The sequence below is a fragment of the Ovis canadensis genome, chromosome 7 (genome assembly GCF_042477335.2).
Source record: "Ovis canadensis isolate MfBH-ARS-UI-01 breed Bighorn chromosome 7, ARS-UI_OviCan_v2, whole genome shotgun sequence".
In the NCBI taxonomy this organism is placed as follows: domain Eukaryota; kingdom Metazoa; phylum Chordata; class Mammalia; order Artiodactyla; family Bovidae; genus Ovis; species Ovis canadensis.
The window spans coordinates 90,000,562-90,024,439 of NC_091251.1; the positions used below are offsets into that span (position 1 = coordinate 90,000,562).

At 44.8% G+C, this 23,878-nt stretch overlaps 1 protein-coding gene across 2 annotated transcripts in view; it reads right to left on the minus strand.

The window, feature by feature from the left end:
- ZFYVE26 (zinc finger FYVE-type containing 26) overlaps window positions 1-23,878 on the minus strand; it is a 67,249-nt gene that overhangs the window by 30,719 nt on the left and 12,652 nt on the right. For both annotated transcript variants that reach the window (XM_069596887.1, XM_069596885.1), the window contains exons 10-23: window positions 21,929-22,132; window positions 20,109-20,720; window positions 19,527-19,613; window positions 16,608-16,676; window positions 15,867-16,018; window positions 14,133-14,334; window positions 13,014-13,277; window positions 10,490-10,609; window positions 10,230-10,394; window positions 8,818-9,036; window positions 8,137-8,239; window positions 6,553-7,298; window positions 4,407-4,603; window positions 574-678 (exon numbers count right to left, since the gene is read on the minus strand). In XM_069596887.1, the coding sequence (XP_069452988.1) occupies window positions 574-678; window positions 4,407-4,603; window positions 6,553-7,298; window positions 8,137-8,239; window positions 8,818-9,036; window positions 10,230-10,394; window positions 10,490-10,609; window positions 13,014-13,277; window positions 14,133-14,334; window positions 15,867-16,018; window positions 16,608-16,676; window positions 19,527-19,613; window positions 20,109-20,720; window positions 21,929-22,132 (3,245 nt within the window). The remainder of the gene's footprint in view (window positions 1-573; window positions 679-4,406; window positions 4,604-6,552; window positions 7,299-8,136; window positions 8,240-8,817; window positions 9,037-10,229; window positions 10,395-10,489; window positions 10,610-13,013; window positions 13,278-14,132; window positions 14,335-15,866; window positions 16,019-16,607; window positions 16,677-19,526; window positions 19,614-20,108; window positions 20,721-21,928; window positions 22,133-23,878) is intronic.

Below are 23,878 nucleotides of genomic sequence, written 5' to 3' on the forward strand. Positions count from 1 at the left end.
TCTACATTTTGATCTATGATATATAGCAGCTTCTTAAAGGGTAAAAAAAAAATTTACTCTGCATTCAGTGTCCAACAAACACATGGAAAGGTAGTTAAGGTCGTTAGTAATCATGACAATGTAAATTAAAACAATGATGAGATACCATCTTATTGGCAGAAAGTAAAAAGCTGGACAATGCCAAAATTGCCAAGAAGATGGAGCAATAGGGACTGTGAGTGGGAGAATAACTGGGCTAGAACAATGTGGTAACATCTTAGTAAAGGTGAGGATGCTCATGCCTCATGAGGCACCGGTTCCGCACTGGGTATGTATTCTGTACCTACTGTGGACAGTGTAGGAAATTTCACGTATGAAAACAAGGGTGATGGTTCAAAAGCATTAACTGTCTCATTCTTTACACTTCTCTGAATGTTGGTAAGTTTCACACGCATAAAAGAGAGAAAAGAGAGTATTATGTAATTATAGAAAAAAATGTGAACCTTGACATATGGAAAGGAGTCTACCTAACTGGCTAAGGAGGGGCAAATCTAGAAAGAGGAGGAAGGAGAATAGTACCCGGGAAAATGGTACCTTGGCTTCCAGAATCAGGTTCATGACAGTCGATGGGTCCTCAGCACAACAGTTCCTCAGGGCCTGCCAGTCACACCACACGGGGGTAGACTGCAAACCTAGAATCTAAGGAAAGACAAGAAAAGCTATCAAACCACACTGTAGTTTCTCTGTCCAGGAACAAGTCATTGGAGTTTCCAGGGATGGGCCATCCCCAGGTCTCTGTACCAAAGCTGCCAGGAGAGAGAGGGAATGAGAACCAATGGGACAGAGTGTTTGGAGAGATGAGTGAACCGATCTGGCAAGTATAACCAGGGAGCCAAGATTTGGAGTGGGGAGGCCACAACTGTCGGACAGTTCTTGGAGGCTTCTGTCCTTTGCAGCTTGTTCAGTCTCCTGGGGTCACTCGTCCCTTGCTCCTTCATCTCAAAACTCTATCCAGGTTATTCTTCTGGCTTGAATGCTCTGTGGGATCACCCTTCGGGCAGCATTTTAGCTCAGCATGAAAACTGCTGAGGAAGAGTGGAAAGAAAATCTTTCTCATTTGCCATTTTCACTTTCCCTGGTTGGGCTCTGGACTCTGGCTACCAGTACGCTTGGAAAGATTAGCATATATGTATACTTGTTATGTAGCTGCATCGTGTAAATCCATCTCCCTAAGCCTCTTGATCTTGAATATAACACATACATCACAAGAACCTTTCCCTTGAAAGGTTGAACTGAAAGTGAATTTTCAGTTATCCCTTTCAAAATGGCTATTGTTACAGTGAAGAGTTCTCATGAAACATGATCCACTGAAGGAGGAAATGGCAAACCTCGAGGAAATTTTTGCCTTGAGAACCCCATGAACAGTATGAAATGGCAAAAAGATATGATACTAGAAGATGAGTCTCCCAGATCAGAAGGTATACAATATGCTACAAGGGAGGAGTAGAGGGCAATTACTAATAGATTCAGAAAGAATGAAGTGGCTGGGCCAAAGTGGAAATGACGCTCAATTGTGGATGTGTCTGGTGATGAAAGTAAAGTCCAGTGCTGTATACAGCAATACTGCACAGGAACCTGAAATGTTAGGTCCTAAAGCCAGGTAAATTGGACATGATCAAGCAGGAGATGGCATGAGTGAACACTGACATCTCAGGAATCAGCCAACTAAAACAGACGGGAATGGGTCAATTTAATTCAGATGACCATTATATCTACTACTGTGGGCAACAATTTCTTACAAGAAATGGAGTAGCCCTCATAGTCAACAAAAGAATCTGAAATGCAGTACTTGGGCGCTGTTTCAAAAATGACAGAATGGTCTCAGTTTGTTTCCAAGGCAAACCACTCAATATCATAGTATAATCTAAGTCTAAGCCCCAACCACTAAAACTGAAGAAGCTGAAGTTGACCGGCTCTATCAAGACCTATAAGACCTTCTACAGCTAACACCAAAAAAAGGTGTCCTTTTCATCATAGTGGATTGGAATGCAAAAATAGGAAGGCAAGAGACACCTGGAGGAACAGGCAAGTTTGGCCTTGGAGTACAAAATGAACCTGGACAAAGGCTAACAGAGCTTTGCCAAGAGAACACACTAGTCTTAGTAAACACCATTTCCCAACAACCCAAGAGATGACTCTACATATGGACATCACCAAATGGTCAGTACCAAAATCAGATTATGTTCTTGGCAGCTGAAGATGGAGAAACTCTACAGTCAGCAAAAACAAGACTGGGAGCTGACTGTGGCTCAGATCGTGAGCTCCTTACTGCAAAATTCAGGCTTAAATTGAAGAAAGTCAGGAAAACCACTAGGTCATTCAGGTATGACCTAAATAAAATCCCTTATGATTATACAGTAGAGGTGACAAATAGATTCAAGGGATTAGATCTGTTAGACAGAGTGCCTGAAGAACTAAGTACAGAGGTTTGTAACACTGTACAGGAGATGGTGGCCAAAACCATCCCCAAGAAAAAGAAGTGAAAGAAGGCAAAATTCTTAAAGAGATGGTAATACCAGACCATCTTACCTGTCTCCTAAGAAACCTATATGTGGGTCAAGAAGCAACAGTTAGAACTGGACATGAAACAATAGACTGGTTCAAAACTGTAAAAGGAGTATGACAAGTTAAGCAGAGTACATCATGTAAGTTGCTGAGCTGGATGGATCATAGGCTGGAATCAAGATTGCTGGGAGAAATATCAACAACCTCAGATATGCAGATGATACCACTATAAATGACAGAAAGTGAAAAGGAACTAAAACGCCTGTTGATGAAGATGAAACAGCAGAGTAAAAAAGCTGACTTAAAACTCAACATTCAAAAAACGAAGATTGTAGCATCCGGTCCCATCACTTCATGGCAAATAGAAAGGAAAAAGGTGGAAGCAGTGACAGAGTTTATCTTCCTAGTCTCCAAAATCACTGTGGACAGTGACTGTAGCCATGAAATTAAAAGATGCTTGCTCCGTGGAAGAAAAGCCATGACCAACCTAGGCAGCATATTAAAAAGCAGAGACATCACTTTGCCGGCAAAGGTCCGTAGAATCAAAGCTATGGTTTTTCCAGTAGTCAGGTACAGAAGTGAGAATTGGATCATAAGGAAGGCTGAGTGCCAACAAACTGGTTTTTGAATTGTGGTACTGGAGAAGACTCCTCAAAGTCCCTTGAACTGCAAGGGGATCAAATCAGTCAATCCTAAAGGAAATTAACCCTGAATTATCATTTGGAAGGACTGATGCTGAAGCTCCAATACTTTGGCCACCTAATGTGAAGAGCCGACTCACTGGAAAAGACCCTGATGCTGTGAAAGATTGAAGGCAAAAAAGAGAAGGGGGTGGCAGAGGGTGAGACGGTTAGATAGCATCACTGACTCAATGGACATGAATTTGAGCAAACTCCCCTAAAGGACAGGGAAGCCCATGGGGGTCACACAGCGTCAGACACGACTAGGTGACTGAACAACAGCAACACTGAAATTTAACTGAAGTTTAAATTAATCTTTAAAGAAGACAGAGGTTAAATTCTATAAAAACTCTTGACCGCCAACAAAAAGACACCACATACAGAAAATGTACACAAAGCTCAAATATACGGGGATCCCTTGGAGATACTGCGGGTTCAGTTCCAGACCACAACAAAGTGAACATTATAATAAAGTGAGACACACGAATTGTTTGGCTTCCCAGTGCAAATAGTTATGTTTACACCATACTGTAGTCTATAAATTGTGCATTGTCTGAAAAATGCACATGCCTTAATTAAATATTTTATTGCTAAAAAATGCTATTTTTTTTTTTAGCATTTGAGCCTTCATCCAGGTGTAATCTTTTTGCAACAGCAACATCAGAGTTCACTGATCACAGATCATCATAACAAATATAATAATAATGAAAACGTTTAAAATACTGTGAGAATTCTCAAAATGTGATACAGAGACATGAGGAGAGTAAATGCTATTGGACAAATGGTGCCAATAGACACTCAACGCAGGGTTGCCACAGACCTTCAATTTGTAAAAAAAAATGTAGTATCTGCAAAGTGCGAAAAAGCAAAGTGCAGCAAAAAAAAAAGGTATGCCTACACATAAAAAAGATGCTTTTCAGACTGTAGAGCCTCATTCCAGTGTTAATCTTGTTATGATTTTTAATCCTCATCTGACACATATATATTAAAAATCATAGGAGTCAATAAAATGGAAACCAGATAAGCGACCCTGTCGATATTCACCTAAGAACAGAAGCTAGATACAGAGGAATAGCCAGGCCTAGATTTTGTTTCTTAAAATCCACCATCACATGAGAACAGGCTGGAGCTGGTAACAGGGTAAGAAGCCCATTTCCTTTCTCTTGATCCCAGGTCCTATACCTTCTGATACACCTGCAGCTCCGCGAGCTTTCTCCGTAGCTCACACTCCAGCTCATCTTGGACAGCTGCGTCCGAAAGGCAGTAGGCCAGGATCTCCAGGCACCACTCCAGGGGCCACCGGTCCACAAAGTGCAGTGTTAGCTGACTTCTCAGACATGCATCCTTCACAGCAAACAGGTACTGCCAACCTTCTTTGTCTACAAGACAAAAAGATGTTCAGCAAGCCTGGCATGGGAGCTCAAGAGTCCAGGTTACTTCTTAAGAGAAGGGCCGTGTTCAGTTTCACAAAATAGGAGTTGGGAGGATCCTGAAGATCCATCTGACCAGAATTAGTTTTTATACTTGGAACAATTCTATGATGAGGACAGATGCTATATCTTGTTTCTTGTTATGCAAATGAAATCAAAGTCATGGGAGTTTCTGAAGCGAGAGGAGGAGGAGGAAAGAGGAGAAAGGAAGGAAAAAAGGGAGAAAGAATGAAAAGAGAGGACAGAAGAACAGATGAGGAGCTCCATGGTTTGGCAAGCTGCATACACAGCACCGTTTCGACTCAACTTGTCTGCAGAACTTTTGGTTCTCCCTGTAATTTCCATGCTGCTTCCTATATTACGACTTGAAAGTTATTGCAGGCAAACTAGCTTTTTTTTTTTTTTACTGTTGTTTTTACTTAGAAGCTCTCTCTCACACTCCCACATCACAGAGCTGAAACACAGACTCTAAGCCATTAAGACCTTGGAGCTGGTCATGGATTTCTCCACCTTCTCAAAGGATTTTCTCCTTTCATTAGGGAAGCCAAGGCCCCCACCCACAGCCTGCCTGGCTCTTGCTCTCCCTAGTGGAAGGCTGAAGGTCACCACTCTCACCTCTGGGTAAGAGGTGAGTCAGTCTCCTGGGGAGATTTTATAGTAGGAGTTGACTAACAGGCCCCTGAGTATGTGTGTTTTAAATAATTAAAACAAATCATTTATTTATTTACTCTTGAGTGCACTGGGTCTTTGTCACTGCCCAGGCTTTCTCTAGTTGCAGTGAGCAGGGGCAACTTTCTAGTTGCAGTGTGCAGACTTCTCATTGCGGTGGGCTCTAGAGCACAGTTGACCACCTCAATAGTTGTGGCCCTGTGGGCTCTGTTGGGTTCCGCCAGCAGGTGGGATCTCCCTGGATTATGGATTGAACCAGTGCCTCCTGCATTGGCAGGTGAGTTTTTTTTTTAATATAAATTTATTCATTTTAATTGGAGGCTAACTACTTTACAATATTGTATTGGTTTTGCCATACATCAACATGAATCCGCCACGGGTGTACACGGGTTCCCCATCCTGAATCCCCCTCCCTGGCAGGTGAGTTCTTTACCACCAGGGAAGCCCCTTAGGGTCTGTTTTTATAAAGATTATTAGAAGATACAGACAAGGCAATGGCACCCCACTCCGGTACTCTTGCCTGGAAAATCCCATGGATGGAGGAGCCTGGTAGGCTGCAGTCCATGAGGTCGCTAAGAGTTGGATATGACTGAGCGACTTCACTTTGACTTTTCACTTTCATGTGCTGGAGAAGGAAATGGCAACCCACTCCAGGGTTCTCGCTGGAGAATTCCAGGGACAGGGGAGCCTGGTGGGCTGCCGTCTATGGGGTCACACAGAGTCGGACACGACTGAAGTGACTTAGCAGCAGCAGCATTAGAAGACAGCCACGCTCACTTGTTTATGGTCTATGGCCGATTTCATGCCGTAATGACAGATCCGAGTGGTTGCCACTAAGCCTGTAGAGCCTACAAAGCCCTTTACAGAAAAACTTTCCTGACCGCTCTTCTAAAGCAAACACTTGCCTGAACCTTATCATGGGCTTCTGGAAATGGGGCTCAGATATTTGTAGTCTATAACATTTGCCAATGATTCTGATATGCAGGGCTGAGAATACTGGTTGAGTGCCTGTCCCAAAGTTTGATGGGCTTGGGTTCTAAGCTCTGCTCTACCACTGACTATCCTGGGCAGTTTCCCATGCTCTGGGCCTGGCTCGCCTCTCAGTATCTTCAGACCACGGTGGCACCTTTCTCTAGAGTTCCTGTGAGGATCAGAGGCGACGATCCACTCGGTGAACCCTCAATGTTAATACCACTAGCTGAAGAAGGGAGACACAGCTTTCTGCTCACCACAAGCCGCCGCACAGCTCAAGACCGCATCCTGTATGCTGCTCAAGTCGTCCACATCTCGTCCGTACACATCAGTGAGCTGAAGAGCCCGGCGCCAATCTCTAGCCACCAGGGCTTCCTCGAAGGCCTCGGTGAGCACGTCCAGGGCAATGGGAGAATGGAGGCCCAGGAGGACGGTGGAGAGACTGGCCTGGCCACAGAGACTCGCGGCCAGACTCTGCCCCTGCCCAGAGGACCCTCGGAGGGGTTCCCAGGCAGCCAGGAGGGAGGCCTCCAGCAGAGGGAACTGTTCCAGGAGGCGCTCACACTCCCGGGCTACCTGCTCGGCTGTCAGAGGCACTTCTCTGCGGCCGCGAAGCTCCTTCCATGACAAGCTGGGCTTGGTGACCTTTGACCCCCGGGAAGCCCCCAGACAGGCCACAGTAGCCAGCAGCTTCGAGCGGGACTTAAGAAAGGCCAAGGCAGAGGAGGTGAGGGCTGGGGGTGATGAATCCCTCGGGGAGGAAGGGGGCTTTCTCTCCAGTGTGGGGTTCTCAGTTGACTTTGGGTAGCTCAGCATGAAAAGTGGGAGGTCATCCAGGCAGCGGGAGATGTGCAGCTGTGCCACGGTGCCCAGGCGGGTCAGAAGGGCTGACGTCTGCTTGCTCTGCCTGGAGGAGCAGAGGGTGAGGGGCTCGCAGCAGCAGTTGACAATGACCTGTGGCACGCTCAGGCTCAGACCCTCTCGGGCCAGGAGGGCTGCCAGCCTGGAGAGAAAGAAGCAGAGGGCATGCAAGGCCTGAGTACCTGGGCACCATCACTCAATCTTCAAATTTCTTTATGTTTATGCAGACTCTCTGTTTCCCTCTATTCCCCTCCTCTTTTTAACTCAAAAGGCAGCCTATTAGACCCAATGCCCTGCCCCTTGCTTTTTTACTTAATAACACATCTGGTAGATCTGTCCATCTCCATCTAGAGAGAGGCCCCTCATTCTTTCTTTCTTTCTTTTTTTTTTTATAGCTACACAGCATTCCATTATGTGGAGGAACCTGAATTTAACTAGTTTCCCATTAGTGGACAATGGCCATGCCATACGAAGTTGTGATAAAATGACTTAGTACATACAGCATTTTTCATATGTATAATAAAGCTTCGGGATAAATTTCCCAATGTGGACTGCCAAAAATGTCAAAAATGCAGATCGTCATTTTAGTGGACATGGACAAACTGCTTTCCCACAGGGGCTGTACCAATTTTTATCCTGCTGGTAATCTGTGAGAATGTTTGTTTTCCTACAGCCTAACCAACTAATTGTGTTATCAACGTTTTGGATTTTTGCCTACTCTTAAGTAGAGTCACCTCTTAATTTTATTTATTTATTTATTTTTAAACTGATTTTAACCCCTTTATTTAGATGTGGATAGGAGGAAACAAGGCACATTGAATTTTAATGAAGCCTGCATAAGAGTAACTGCAAATTAATGGAAAAGTTGAAGAAATCCCTGCTTCCTGTACTGAACTCAAACACAGCTCCACTGAGCCCTTGGTTTCCTTGATGAAACAATTAGGAAGGCCCATGCCTGACACTCGTGGGGTGGCTCCTACCTGTCTGGGGGTACTTGTCGCTCAAGCAGGAGGTGTGACACCAGTTGGGAAGAGCTTTGTTGCAGGAGAACAAAGGGGTTTCCTACCTTGACCTCCATGTTATCTGCAGAAGTAAAGAAAGTGATCTTTGCATCTCTGACTGCAACACCAACAAAAAAATAGTGTCAAAACTACACGGAAAGTCCTTTCATTGGTATTTTTCTAGGTAAAAGGTATTCTTGACATGATGCTGACCACAGGTTTATCTACGCCTTACCACTGTTCTAGAGACTTCCAACCACAGACACACTTCAGTGAACAGGTCTAGCCACAAATAGCAATTTCTGCTCCCTTCCATGTGACTGAAGTGCAGGTAATACTTGCTCCGTGGACTTGACTAAGCCGTCTGGCATTTTAAACAGAGACTCAATTCCTCTTCTCAGTTCTCATATCCCCAGTAGGTCGAAGATCTGAGAGAGTATTTTTGAGTCATTAATGCCGTCAAAATGTGCTGAATACTCTCGTGTGCTATACTACTGTACGAGGCATCAGGGAGATAGAGGTGAATAAGAGAGGACCCCATAAATCTAGCGTCCTTGGCTACTGCTGCACCTGGAACCTCTTCATTGTGTGCCTTCTTCTTCCTTGCCCTAGACACTCGTGGGCTGGTCCTGACTGTATTTCCTTTTTCCTGCTACTTACCAGGCTCAGAGCTCAGGCTCCGAAGGAGAACAGCAGCCAGGGTGCTGCAGTACCTGAAGAAGGTGCCCACGTAGTCAGTCTGCTTGCCGCCTGCTGCCGTCTGTTTGCCCAGGTTCTTCTGGAGGAGCTGAGCCTGGATATGCACAGGGTGGGCCTCGGCTTCCGGAGCTTTCTGGGCCACCTGCTCCACCAGGGAGGACAGGGGGGTACTCCTGGGCTCTGGGAAGAGTTTCGGAAGGAGAAGGCATGCAGTCTTGAGTCTGTGCATCTGGCTTTGGGTCAGTTTTCAACACAATACGGGAACTGAGCCTCTGCTCGGTTCTGCATGGGGCATCCTATACTTGGGTATTATACTTACAAGGCAGCTATAAAATCCTAAGTTTATGAAATATAAATACAAACATATACTGCATGGGGCACCCTACAGCTTGGGTATTACACTTATAAGGCAGCTACACAATCCCAAGGGCTTCCCTGATAGCTCAGTTGGTAAAGAATCTGCCTGTAATGCAGGAGACACAGGTTTGATTTCCGGGTTGGGAAGATCTGCTGGAGAAGGGATAGGCTACCCACTTCAGTATTCTTGGGCTTCCCTGGTGGCTCAGCTGGTAAAGAATCTGCCTGCAATGTGGGAGACCTGGGTTCGATTGCTGGGTTGGGAAGATCCCCTGGAGAAGGGAAAGGCTACCCACTCCAGTATTCTGTCCTGGAGAATTCTATGGACTGTATAGTTCCTGGTGTCACAAAGAGGAGGACACAACAGAGTGACTTTCACCATACAATCACAAGTTGGTTCCCTGTGCAAGTGATTCTCAGCCAGGAAGAGTTCTGAGTCTGGAGAAATCAGCGTGACGAGTTCCATGTTCACCCCAGGGTCTCTGGGGTGGAACTCCTCTGAAAAATGCACAGCACTCTTTTGGGGATGGTTTGGTCAATGTTTACGGAGTGACTTCTGGGTATATCCCTCATTAGGAATGAGAAACATGTACCAGCTAATGGTGCGCTAAGCGTCCCTTCACTTAGGAGGCGGGGAAGCAGGTGGGATTAGTTACCAGACCAGTCCTGGTTAACTAGAGGGCTGGTAGGGCCCACTTCTGGGCTTCCCAGGTGGTGCTAGTTGTAAAGAACCCACCTGCTAATGCAGGAGGCTTGGGTTCAATCCCTGGCTCAGGAAGATCCCCAGACGAGGGCATGGCAACCCACTCTTGCCTGGAGAATGTCATGGACAGAGGAGCCTGGAGGGCTACAGTCTACAGGGTGGCAAAGAGTCGGACATGGCTGAAGCGACTCAGCACGCACACACAAGGGCCCACTTCTGGGTCCTAGGCCTCCATTCCAATGTGCTCCTTCATGCTCCGCTATGTCCTTCCCCTAGTTCAACCTCAACTGCTCCCTTACAGAAGGACTGGTACCTGGCAGCTCTAGTGCTTCTCTTAGCGACTGCAGGATCTGCTCCAGCTGCTGGGAGAGGGTGGTGTGGCTGACTACACAGTCCTCGGTGAGGCTGGGCCAACACGTCTGAAGCAGCTCAGCAATGCTGCACCGTGGGGGACCTCCTCCTTTATCCTCTCCACTCTCTATGGAGAGCAAACGAGAAAGAAAAAGTCAGGTCTGATGCTGACCCAATGTTCTGAGTTCAGGAGATTAAAAAAAAGGTAGTTAAGCAGCTCACCTGATTTGATTTGCCCGGCTGACACAAGTGGGTAATTGAGAATCTTACTGATCTGCTGAAGAACGCCTGGAAAACCTCGAATGCCATCAGCATTGATGAATACGTGGTCTAGCCGGCGACCTGGAAATGGATGAATCAAGAGGGAATGCAGAAAAAACATAAGGTACTTTCAGAGATGGAAAGTCCTGTATTTATGTGTAAAGTTTTATCTCCTTTAATACTAAGGGGGAGGTAGATGCTGTGCTGGTTGAATAGACCAGTAAACCTGGTGTATTCCATGCTTGTGGTTCCAGGGCTATCTGTGGCAAGGTGCCTCAGCTGTCCACAGCAGCAGACCCAGAAGCTCTGGTATTCCTGGGGAATTGCTGTTCCAAGTCAACCAGGCACTTCCTGTGGATCTGCCTTGGTACTTTTCTTAGTTGAGAATTTGAGCTGGGATCCAGTCTCGTCTAATTGTTTTAAATGGTATCCTGATATCCTGACTAGACTATAAAGAACTTTATGTAGAGATTATTCCTTATACTGCTCTTGTGCTCCATTAACTTCAGATAATCAGGAGATGCAGTAGGTACTAAATTAATTCCTGATTGGCATGAAACCAGCTTGCCTGAATATTACATAATCTTCATTCATTTTAGAATATAAGTGCTAGACGAGGGGGAAGTAAACTGTTCAGTAAAGACAGCATTGTGTATGCCACAGTACACTTTCTTAGAAGGACTATGTCAGCATTAAAGGATTTCAAGCCAACAGCTCAGAAGTGATTTGGAAGGGCGTGCATGAAAGAGTTAACACAGAAGGCCTGAGACTGCTATCTGCAGAAAGGCCTGCTGGCAAGGCTGGTCCTTGGCTGGCATCTCTGAACTTGACTGGTAGATGCTTTTCTACACTGACAAAATTTTCCCTAAATGATGGAAGTGACTGATAGTGCCCAAACTGTTTGTACAGTGTGGTTTATGCTGAACACCTGCCTTCCTTCCGAGAGTCTGGAAGTTTGGTACATGTTGGGCAGAAGGTGCCTTTGTCACCAGCCCCCAATAAAAACCTTGGGCACTGGGTCACTGATGAGCTTCCAGTAGACAACATTTCACATTTGTTTACTGTCACAACTTACTGCTGGAGGAGTTCAGTACGTCCCGTGTGACTCCAGTGGGAGAGAATTCCTGGAAGTCTATGTCTGGTTTCCTCCAGACTTTATCCCATGAGCCTTTTCCCTTTGCTAATTTTGCTTTGTGTCCTTTCGATGATATAATTTGTAGCCATGAGTATGACTGTATGCTGAGTCCTGTGAGCTCTCCCAGCGAATCACTGAACCCAGGGATAGATACTCATATCACACCTGTTCACCATTCCTCCCTCCGTATTACTCAGAATACGTTCCTTTCTCTCTGCCTCGTCAGTCCTTCCAGTGTTGGGTGTGTGTATCAAGGATGGGTGGGGAGTAACACTTTGCCTAATTCTTTCTTCACATTCCTCTACGAATTCCATAGACACATTCTGGGATATTATTAACCTCAAGGTACAATCCTCCCCTTAAATGTGATCCACTAAAATTTTCCCTTATACCTGGTGTACAAGTTTGAGACCCAGGTTTAAAGTTAAGTGGGATTCACTGTGGAGGAGGTATACAGTTTAGGGGCACAAATTCCATTTGTACCATTTTTGGAAGGCAACTATATTCACCACTGTATCACCAATGCCATTTGAACCAGTTTTGAATGTTTATCTCTTCCTTGAGTTTATCTATAAACCAGAAGAAAATTTCCCCAAATGACTGTAGACTATTATGTCTGTTAAGAAGGTGAGATTCTTGGGCTTTCCTGGTGGCTCAGTGGTAAAGAATCCGCCTGCCAATGCATGAGACACGGGTTTGATCCCTGATCTGGGAAGATCCCACATCAGTTCAGTTCAGTTCACTCAGTCGTGTCCGACTCTTTGCGACCCCATGAATCACTGCACGCCAGGCCTCCCTGTCCATCACCAACTCCTGCAGTTCACTCAGACTCACATCCATCGAGTCCGTGATGCCATCCAGCCATCTCATCCTCTGTCGTCCCCTTCTCCTTCTGCTCCCAATCCCTCCCAGCATCAGAGTCTTTTCCAATGAGTCAACTCTTTGCATGAGGTGGCCAAAGTACTGGAGTTCCAGAGCAAATAAGCCCTCATGTCACAACTATTGAGTCTGTGCTCTAGAGCCGGGGAGCTACAACTACTGAATCCCTCACGTGCTACAGCCTACACTCTGCAATAAGAGAAGCCACTGTAACGAGAAGGCCAAGCACTGCATCTAGAGAGTAGCCTGGCTCTCTGCAACTAGAGAAACAGCGAAAACCCAGCACAGCCAAAAATAAAATAAATTAACAAGAAAAGAAGGCGAGACTCTCAATAGACTAGTCACCAGAATGGACATGAAGAAATAAAGAAACAATCCTTTCTCCTTGTCCCTCCTTCCCCAGTAACTTTCTTCCTGTACAATTATCAAGCATCTCAGAACAAAGGGGTCATGTGAAAGAAGCATACTCACCCCGACTCTCAAGGCTGCTGTTAAGGCGCCGTTCAGCTGTTTCTAAGAGCTGCTTGCCGGTTTTCCAGAGCTGGCACTGGGAGCAAGCCAGGTCAAATGCAGCCATGGCGGGCGGGCTGAGGTCTTCCAGAACCTCTTTCAGGGGAGCAGTGAGCTCCACAGGGCTACTGCTTATCCAAAAGTCCTCCTGGAGCGTGGGGATGGGGTCTCCAGAGGTGCTCAGCAGCTTGTCGGTCACATCAGAGATGGAATAAAATACCATCCCTGGACACCCAGCGGTTGGGGGTAAAAGGCAAGAGGTTAAAATGATGCTCACTACCACTTTTATATTGAGAAGTAGTTATAAGGTCAGGAGGAGTAAGGGTTTCTTCCAGATTGGGCCTAAAAGTAGGCTGAGAGAGAATGTGGTAGGTCTGTGTGTACTCATCTGAAAAGATCTCTAAAATATATTGCTAAAAAACCAAAGCAGAAAATAGTACTTGTTATAAAAGCCCATTCATACTAAAAACAAAGAGCATATGCATATATTCTTTTGAATCTGTAAAGAAAATTTCTGGGAGCATATAGAAGGGGCAGTGTGAGATGCTAACTTGATATATAATATATACACCCTAGATCAGCAAAAGATGTAAAAACATGGGACAAGATTCCACTTTCAAGAAACAATGAAAGGATGAGCTCTTTCTGCACTACAGAAAGGTTGGGCCTGGAGATCTGAGAATCCCAGGCTATAGATTTTGGACAAAACTTCCTCACTTTTTAGGAACGTAAAATAATCCCTGAAAAACTACATGGGAAAAAGATACTGTAATCAATTCCCCAAAGCTCAAGATAATGGCCATCAAAACCCATAGTGGAAACTGCATTCACACTCCTCAGTAAAAGTCATGTAGGAGAGGCTTAATGGAACAGTTTGAGCGGCAGGTAAGCGACCCCTGTGGTCAGCAAAGTTGGCCGCAGCTAGAAAATGACTTGGGGGGTGTCAGGACTGCTGTTCTTCAAGGCAAGTGTCCTGCCCTGGTTTCTGTCATCTTTACACTGAGCCTCTGGTTTGGGCAATTTCTCGCCCACACCCTCCTCCCCCAATTCCCTCAGCACCCAACAAGAGGGAAGCCGGACCTGCGGCTGCAGCGCTGCCGATGGCCTGCAGGGTGGAGCGGCCACTTCCTGTTCTTCGGATGGTGCTGCTGCCCCCATCTGAGTTCTGGTTTTCAATTTTATGTTCTACTCGGGCCAGCTCCTGGATCACCTCCTGATAGCGCTCCATGAACATCAGCTCCCCAGAACTGTGTGAAGACTTCAGGTCAAAGGTGAACACCACCTGTCACAGGAGAGAGAAAGGAGTGTGGCTTTCGGTGGGCCTGCTGGAGTGGGGAGAGTCTACAGATCTGAAATCTTGCCAGTCATCAGCCGCTGGCCCTGAGACAGCTGCTTTGCGGGGCTGGAAGAGTGCTGGATGTGCAGAGAGTAAATCAAACGTAGAAATAACTCATAAAAGTCAGCAAGAGAGTCACCAGAGCCCAGCAGAATATAGGCAAATGATGTGGACAATTTCAAAGAGAAAATGCACGTGACTAATACACTGATGGAAAAATGCCTCCCTTTCCAAGTAGGATTCCTGTATTTCTCACAGCCTGCACACAATCCTCTTAACGTTCCAGGAGGCAGCACAAGCAGGTATTACATTGAACTCCAGTTTTCAGGTGAGGCTATCAAAGCTCAGAGAGAGTAGCTCAGAGGGAGTAAGGGTCTTTCCGATTTTTAAATTTTAAATTCAGAGAATTTAAAAGTCATCCTACTGTGCATCTATCATAAGGACAAAGTGTAAAAATAAACTCTCAGGGGGTGGTGGTAGAATGAACTGTCACAATCTTTCTTGAAAAGCAATTTGGCAATCTATGGAGCTTTAAAAATGTTTATATTCTTTGACTCAGTCATTTTTAAGAGAAACTTTAAGGAAAAAATTCCAAAGTCTTAATGTGTAAAGGTGATAATCTTTACACTAGTTATTACAATGATTACAGGATTGAAAATAATGGTCAAACGCAGCTACATGATCAGATACAGTCACTAAAATCAGTTACAGAGCAAATACTTGTAAAAAAGGCACTGAAATTTTAGATTTAAAGTGATCTTGGCTCTATATAAAGGTCACATATATTTCAAAAAGACATTGGCAAAAAATATACTTTTATCTTTAGTATTGGTTGCTCTGGATAATAAGATTAAAACTAATTTTATTTTCTGGTTAATACGTTTTGGCATTTTCTTATATGCACAACTTGCTTTGTAACCAGGTTGAAAAACTTCTATTAAAAAAGAAAAACAGAAAAGAAAAACTCAAATTCTCAGAAAAGGAAGTGAGCACTTTAGTGGTAAAGCATCAGGGACCTCATAACTGACTTCTCAGTTTGGGTGTCAGAAAGAACTGGCATTCTATTTCTTGTTAAAAATGGTCTGCACAGTGATTTCTAACTATATAAAACCACATATAGAGTTCAGAGAAGGACTACAAGGAAAGATATAACAATCTTTCAATGTTTTGATTGCCGCCCAATGTTTTATCTTGCTAAAACACCATTTAAGAAAACAAATGATTCAACAGCTTAAATCTCCCCCTGGCTGGATCTTGAAATCCACAGTGCTCAAGATGGGGTTCCATATATGCAAACTCCCTCCTGCTTCTCCTGCTGGAATCGCGCCCTCGGTGCACCCCAGGCTCTGGCTGCACACACATCCGCCTCTACCTGTGGCCCCACGGGTCCCAGACGGTAAAAGGCTGCCCTAGTGCTCCTTCCTGTGACGAGGTAAGGCTGAGGCTCCTAACACCTGTTGCACAAGACCCCGCCTCACCTGGTGGGCTTCTGCAAAGTTCCCCCGGAGGATGCAGGATGCCAGCAGTGACTCAGGTGGGGAGAACATCATGGGGATGAGTGAACTGTGAGGTTGGGGCTGCAATCGGCCCTCCAGCTCATTCTTCCCAGATGCAGCACTCAGACTTCCCTCTGTTGGGACACAGGGACATGGGCGGCCACAGCAGGGAGAGAAATTGAGGACAAACTATTCTGTCACCTGCTGCCAAACTCCTATCCTTCTCAAAGTCCTCTAAAAGGGCTGTAAATAGATCTTGATTTTTCCTCAAATGAAGGGCACACCTATGCTATCGTCTTCTTCTCTTCTTAAATTTGAAGTACAGTTGAAGAATAGTTAATATTGCATTACTTTCAGGTGCACAGAAAGTGGTTTGGTTATATATACTCTTTTTAAAAATTCTTTTCCATTACTGGTTATTATAAGATAATAAGTATAGTTCCCTGTGCTACCTACCCAGTAAATCCTTGTCTATTTTACATATGGTAGTGTGTATCTGTTAATATGCTATCATCTTTAAATAAGACTTATGTACCAACTACTTTCCTTGGGTATTTACTTCTGTTTCTCTCTACTGATGGGTAACTCAGCTGATAGGGAAATAGCCTCTTCACTGCTGAACACAAGCAAGAACTGCTCAGTCCAAGGTTTCACACCAGGGGGTATGACAATTCTATCAGGGCAAAGTTACGGGAAGTTGGCAACTGGTAGGGACACCGATACCTGAAGTACTTGTACTCAGTTCACTACTCGTATTTTCCAGGGATGATTTGGAACCTTTGTCCCGGTCATCTAGAGGTATTAGGAAGAAACAGAGAAAATCAACCATCAATACCTTACAGTGCAGAAAGTGGGAGGTGGCTTGAAAGCTGAGATCTAGGTAGAGCGAAAAGATAATGAGTAGTTACTACCCCAGTGGCTCCTTCTACAGCAAAACACCAAGTTCCTATGGACCTATATATATATATGCATATATATATATATACATAATTTTTTCCCCCCAGTGGTGAGTCTTTATTCCTTTTAGCTGAGCTGTATTGCTCCCCTTGCAGGGAGGAGACTTTCCTCCTATCTCAGTCCAGCTGCTCCTTCTGAGTGCCCTGAGAAATGGGGATCCATCTTCTTAGTCTCATTCTAGAAGGCTCCAGGCTTCCTCAGCTGATGGTCCGCCTCCCCTCCAGCACAAAGATACACCTAGCAACAAGCTCCAGGGCGGGGTGCTGGCCCTGGCAGAGGAGCAGGGTCAGGAACTGGGGTGAGAGAAGCGACTCAGAGTCTGGCTGAAGATGCTAGAGCAGCAGCTGCAGGGGTGGGCCCAAGAGGTGAGAGAGAAAGCCCTGGCTGGACCCCTTCCTGGGCACACTGATGGCCCCAGGGCAGGTTTAATACGATCCCAGTGCTCATTTGGGTAGAAGCTTATACCAGTGGTTAACAAGTTCTGGGTCTCAGAGCCCCAGGAGCTTTCAAATTACTTCTAGGGGTCACCGACCCCCATCTGCCCACTAAGCACTGTCAACAGTCTTAAAAAAATAAACACAGTCAAAAAACCAAAAAGAGTCAAAGATAGTAAAAAAATAAATAAATAAAAGCACAACTACTATAGCCAGGAAGCAGTAGGGTGCCAAAGAGGGTCACAAAAGTTTTTGGACATAGAAAAGGTGGTCCTAGTGCTTGAAAGAGTAGGGAACCAAAGTATAAGGCCAGGCAGGCTGAAGACTACGATATTGAAAGCCCTGGAGAAAAAGCATCTTCTTCTCAACACTTCCTTTCCTGAAGTGCTGGGGCTTTCAAGGGAAGCTTGCTATTCCTTGCTGTGATCAATATGTAATTCGAGGGTAATGTCAGGCCATGTAAGGCAGCCTCCTTGGCTTACTGTGGGGAAGGGACAGACAGCTGTGGGAAAGAGAAAATGAACTATGCATTTGGGGTTGGATCAGCCAGGTGAATGCAAACTATGCCTTTTGACTCCAATTAACTGAGTCACTTAAGGGGCTCAGCTTGTAAGTTTTCTATGTTTCCCTCTCCGTATCTTCCAGCCTGGCCAGGATGCTTGCATCTCTCATTGCCACTTATCTAAAGCCAACTTATTCGTCCATGTTTGGTTCAATAGTCAACTCTTTTCTAAAACCTGTTTCTCTGCCTTTTCAGGCTATGCTGACCTTCCCTTCCATGAGATCTCTTCTGTTTTCAGGCCATGCCACTGGGCAGTTTAAGTTTTTCATGGGTATTGTCTATGGAGGTAAATTATAAATTCTTCAAAGGCAAAGTCCTGGTTTATGCCTCATTCACCTCTCTCAAAATACCCAGTATTTTTTAGGGCATGGTAAACTATTTAAGAATTACCTGTTAATTATTTAAAAATGAACAAAAATCATAATGGAATATGACTATCCAAAATTTAATACTTCTGTATAATGCTCAATAGACAAAATGCAGCAAAGCTTGTAGCACATAATGACAGAATATTTTCCTTCAGGTATAAAGAGCTTCTTACAATTCAACAAGAAAGACAAACCCAATAGAAAATATGGACCTGAGACTGAAAATTATATACAGCTAATAAATATATGAAAAGACACAATCTCAAACTAAAAATTAGTATTAAATTAATGACACACTATTACTATACTAATCATATTGGCAAAGATTAATACTACTTTTTTTTTTTTTGATACTGCTCACTTTTGATGAGTGTATATTTAAACAGGCTTTTATATACAGATGGTGGGAATGTAAATTGGCCTGCCTTTTTGGGGGGCGGTTTGTTACGTCTATATTTTGTACCCACATATACTTTGACTTTCTGTTAAACTACTGTCTATATTATAGATATATTCATACAAGTATGCACACACATACATACAGGGTTGTTTACTGTAGCATTGTTTATAGGAGCAAAAAACTAGAAACAATTTAAATGCCCACAAAAGTGTATGTAGGACAATGGACTCCTAAGCAGTCTTTAAAATAAGTGAAGTGACTTCTCAATACGGAGTATGATACATTTACATATGTAAGAGGATGCAAGTGAAAAAAGAAAGTTGCAGCTCTCGATATACAGTAACAATGAATCTATATATCTTCCCAGGTGGCACTAGCGGTAAGGAACCTGCCTGCCAATGCAGGAGATGCAAGAGACCCAAGTTTGATCCCTGGGTTCGGAAGATCCCCTGGAGGAGGGCACAGCAACCCAGTTGAGTATTCTTGTCTGGAGAATCCCATGAACAGAGGAGCCTGGAGGGCTATGGTCCATAAGATCACACAGGTGGACACAACCGCAGCAATTTGGGGCACATATATATAAAATGATATATATGTTTGCAGGGAGTGGGATTAGGATAATCTTAGACCACTTTTTTTTGTACTTTATCTGGAATTGCTCTAAGATACTTTATCTTTGGGTGGTCCAGTGGTTAAAGACTCCACATTCCCAGCACAGGGGGCCCAGGTTGGATCCCTGGTCAGGGAACTAGATCCCACATGCCACCACTAAGACCTAGCACAGACAAATAAATAAATAACAATTTGAAAAAAAGATACTTTAAGAATTGCTTGACTCTTTTATCTTTAATACTAGACAAGCAGCAATACACCATCTGCCTGGTGCATGGGATGGAGGCGGGGGGTAGCTCTTTGGATTACCTGCCCGGCTCTTTCTTGTCCGACGACCCCGGCGGAGACTGGGGTGCCGTGTGGTGATGGGTCGGTATCTTCGGGAGGGTTGTTCCTCTGAAACAGCAAACCCAGTGGGTCATATGGGAGGGTGACCAATCTTTTTTCTAACTGATGTATCACTGCTGCTGTACAGTATTATATAAGTTACAGGTTATATATAATATATAATGTAATATTGTATGTTACAGTTGTACAATATAGTGATTCACAATTTTTAAAAGTTATGCTCCATTTATAGTTATAAAATGTTGGACCTATTCCCCGTATTGTACGATATATCCTTGTAGCTTATTTTATACCTAACCGTTGTACCTCTCACTCTCCTACTGCCCCTCTTCCCTTCGAGGGTTACCAGTTTTGAGTTGGTGCACCTCCTGGGGTAATAACAGGGAAGATCTGAACCGGACTGTGAGCCGTGGAGCAGTCCCCGAGTTCTGAGAGGGGTGGTTCTGGTGATGTGTCGGGAGCTAGTTGGCTCTACGTACTCCTAGTTCTCTCCCGTATTCCCGAGATGTTTCTTCCACCTCCCCTTCTGTTATCTCCTCTCACCTGAGCCCTGGATGCTGGTCACCACCTTGTACCTCCACTGGGCCTCCGAGAGAACCTTGGAGAACTGGTGCAGACGACTCTGCAGTCCATCTCTGCTGCCCGCGCCACTCTGGCCTTCCAGCAGCTTTGGCTGCTCAGGGGGACCGTGGCTGCTCAGCTCATCCAGCTGCTCCTGGAGCAGCCTGAGGAAGGCCCCTATCGCAAATTCATCAGCCAGGAACCCACTGACACCGCTCGTAAAGTGCTTTAGGTCCAAAAAGCTGTGCCCATGAGGCTCCGGGGAACTGTCTTTTGGCTCTGGCTTCGGACAGCTTGGAACTGTGTAGGCCAGGCTCCTGGCGGTACCCAGGGCACCCTGTTCTGACTTCCTCTCAGGCTGTGCTACGTGCTGAGGGCTCTCTGACGGGGACCTCAAACCCAGCGGGCCCTTCCCCTCAACATCATCGTCCTCAGCGTAGTCCTCGGGCAGGTGAGGCTCTGGGTGAAGATCGGCAGAGGTGATGAGGAGCAATGAGAAGATGTTTTCTAGAAGTTCCAGGCACAGAGAGTCAGGAATACTGCACAGATACTGTTGACACCTGGCCAGGTATGTTGAGAAGGGATCTGAAGCACCTGAAGCAGCATGGATGAGAGAAGAGGCCGGAGAAGGAAAGAGAGAGAATGCAAACATTAGAAAGAGTACTTGCCAGACTCAAACACTCTCCCAACTTTAACTCATTTCTTTCTTTGTAATGACTCAGGGAACTGTGGTTACAGTCAGAAGAATGAGAGACCGCTGAGCCATGTCTTCACGATTTGCAGAAAGATTTTGTTCCCTTAACTAAAAGCACAGCTGACTGAGCACTCACCATTTTGTTTCTGCTTTTTGAAATTACATTTATTCCTCATCTCGGAGAAGCACTCCATATTTCAGTTCCTACAATGAAGACAGCCTGGAGACTCCTTATCCCTCATTTCCCATTTTCATTCACTGTTACACTACAGGTGACCACAGGCTACCCAGATCGCTTAAGACATACTCACTGGTCAAAAATGACCATGCTTAGAGGTGAAGGTCTATTCCAAAGCTGCAAGGGAGAGATATTTGAAGGTAAGGAGTTGCAAGTTACTAAGAAAAATGGGAGAGAATAGGACAGAAGGTTCTTTCAAACTGTAGGCTGTGACCCAAGACACTGACTTGGCTGCATTTGAACAAATGAAATAAAACAGAAAAATAACCTGGAGTGTGCTCTGTATGGAAGGGTAAGCAATGTTTCTTGAAAATTATTTCAGTTTTGTGGTTGTTTAGTTGCTAAGTTGTGTCTCTTTTGTGATCTCCAAGGACTGTAGCCTACCAGGCTCCTGTCCATGGGATTTCTTAGGCAAGAATACTGGAGTGGGTTGCAATTTCCTTCTCCAGGGGAGCTTCCCTACTCAAGAGATCGGACCTGCATCTCCTGTAGTGGCAGGCAGGTTCTTTACCACTGAGCTACCACGGCAGCCCTATTTCAGTTTATATGTTAAATATATACATACACATAAAAGCACAGATTATATACCTAGGTACAAACTGAAGTGATGTAAAATACTGTGGGTTGAATTTAAAAAAAAAAAAGCATTTGGAAAACATGGTACTAGATCAGACTCTGAGAAGTTATACAAATCACTTGCTTTCTCCATGTCCCTTTGATTCACAGAGGCTGATACAAGGAAGAAATTAATTGTGGGCATAATAAAAGGCCATCTTCCAATCCTGGTGGAAAAGTATTCCCACGCAAAGAGCCTCCTGGGGCAGGTTGTGGCCAGCTTCTGCCGGGGAAGGGGTGAGGGCGGTGCTGTACCTGGGGAGGAGAGAGGATCGTTCACGGGCTCTGCAACTGAGGCCAGGTCGTCAGAGGGGCCGTCTTTGCACTGCCGGCACTGTGAGTGCTGGTGTGAGCTGACGCACAGGGCATAGATGGCGTACTTCATGGCACAGAAGCTCCGGTAGAGAGTCAGGCTCTGACTCTGGCTCAGGTGTGCGGGGATGAGGGCGTCAGCTGAATCTGAATTGCAGACAGAAACAGGCAGAACTTCAGGGTTGCTCTTTTTAGGCTAGGGCCACACTCGGGGCTGAAGCACAGAGATATCAAGCTACTAGACCCCTAAGTGTTCTTACTCTCTTTCTTTTTGGGCAGTGTGATGGGTATCTCTTCTGGGTCTTGTTTCCTACTCAACAACAATGTCTAGTCCCCGTTTCCTTTTCCCCACCAACTTCCCCTCTACATGTCTGTTCAACCAGGTCTTCTGGCTATTTAACAAGTTTTCCCCTCGCATTTCTTAAAATATTTGTTTTTCCTTTTTTAAATAGTTAAAACTTGTAAAAGTTTACTCTACTTTTAGAATGCCGCATTATATTATCCAAGAGGAGGCTGAAAATGTGTTTAGATCAAGAAACAAGAGAGCAAAGGTAATACAAAATTTTTTAAAAAATTGATATTTTTAGGAAAGCCCCAAAGCAGACATCATGGGAAAAAAAATACAAACTCTGTGGAGATTCCTTTACACTTAATAATTTATATTTTTTTTATTAAAAATTTATTTTGAACTTAGGAAGCAGGGTCCCACAATCTTTACAGATTCTCTAAACATCTTAATCTAGCCCAAATTATTTCCATAGAAGTACAACCTGTTTAAAGAAATAAAGCAAAAAGAAGAAAAAAAAAATCAGCCACAATCCTACCAGCTGAACACAACCACTGTTAGGTACATTCTGGTTTAACCCTTCATACTTTTGTGTACAAGTGTATGTGTTTAAGTTGAATGTGACAACATTTTATATACAATTTACTTTTTCTACTTCTTACAAATCCCTTAGAGCATAAGCACTGGACTATGTTTCTTTATAAACTAAATCTCTGCTGGCTGCATATAGTTCTACCATATGAACCCTCTGTCTAGGCATATTCTTCAAGGGACACTGGAGTAGTTAGGGATGCTTTGCTACTACAATGTTGGAACAGGTTTCCTAGTGATCACTTCTCAGAAGCTCGGCCTTGCCAAGGTCAGGGTAATAAACAGAACAAGGTCAATATTGTTCTATGGCCTTGACCTTTTCATGGCATTACTGCCCAGAGCCAGGACTTGCAAGCGCCCAGAGAGGGAGTGGCTCCAACACTGTTGTGCCAGAAGCCACTCTTGCCTCAGCCTGTACTGTGTGACACGCTCAGTCGTGCCCAGCTCTTTGCAACCCCACGGACTGTAGCCTGCCAGGCTTCTCTGTCCATGGGGATTTTCCAGGCAAGAATACTGGAGTAGGTTGCCATGCCCTCCTCCAGGGGGTCTTCCCAACCAAGGGATCGAACCCACATCTCCCTCATTGTAGGCGGATTTTTTACCCTCTGAGCCCCCAGGGAAGCCCAAGAATACTGGAGTGGGTATCCTATCCCTTCTCCAGGGGATCTTCTCGACCCAGGAATTGAACCGGTGTCTCCTGCATTGCAGGCAGATTCTTTACCAGCTGAGCTACCAGGGAAGCCGTGCCTCATCCTAGTCCAGCCCTATTATCACTTCTCTCTTGCCTCTTCCAAGTTCAAGATCTGAGTGTGTCCTGTGACAGAATTCAAATGCTTCTTCGGAAGATTTCTGTACCTGAATGTGGAAAATAGAGTTCCAGTTCTTTTAGGAAATCTGCTAAAGTTGTCTACATTTCTTAAAAAAAAAAAAAGGGAATGTAGTTAACATTAGCTGTAGAGTTAGTGGTAGGTCCTTTAAAAAAGTAACTGGTGGGGTGGGATGAATTGGGAGATTGG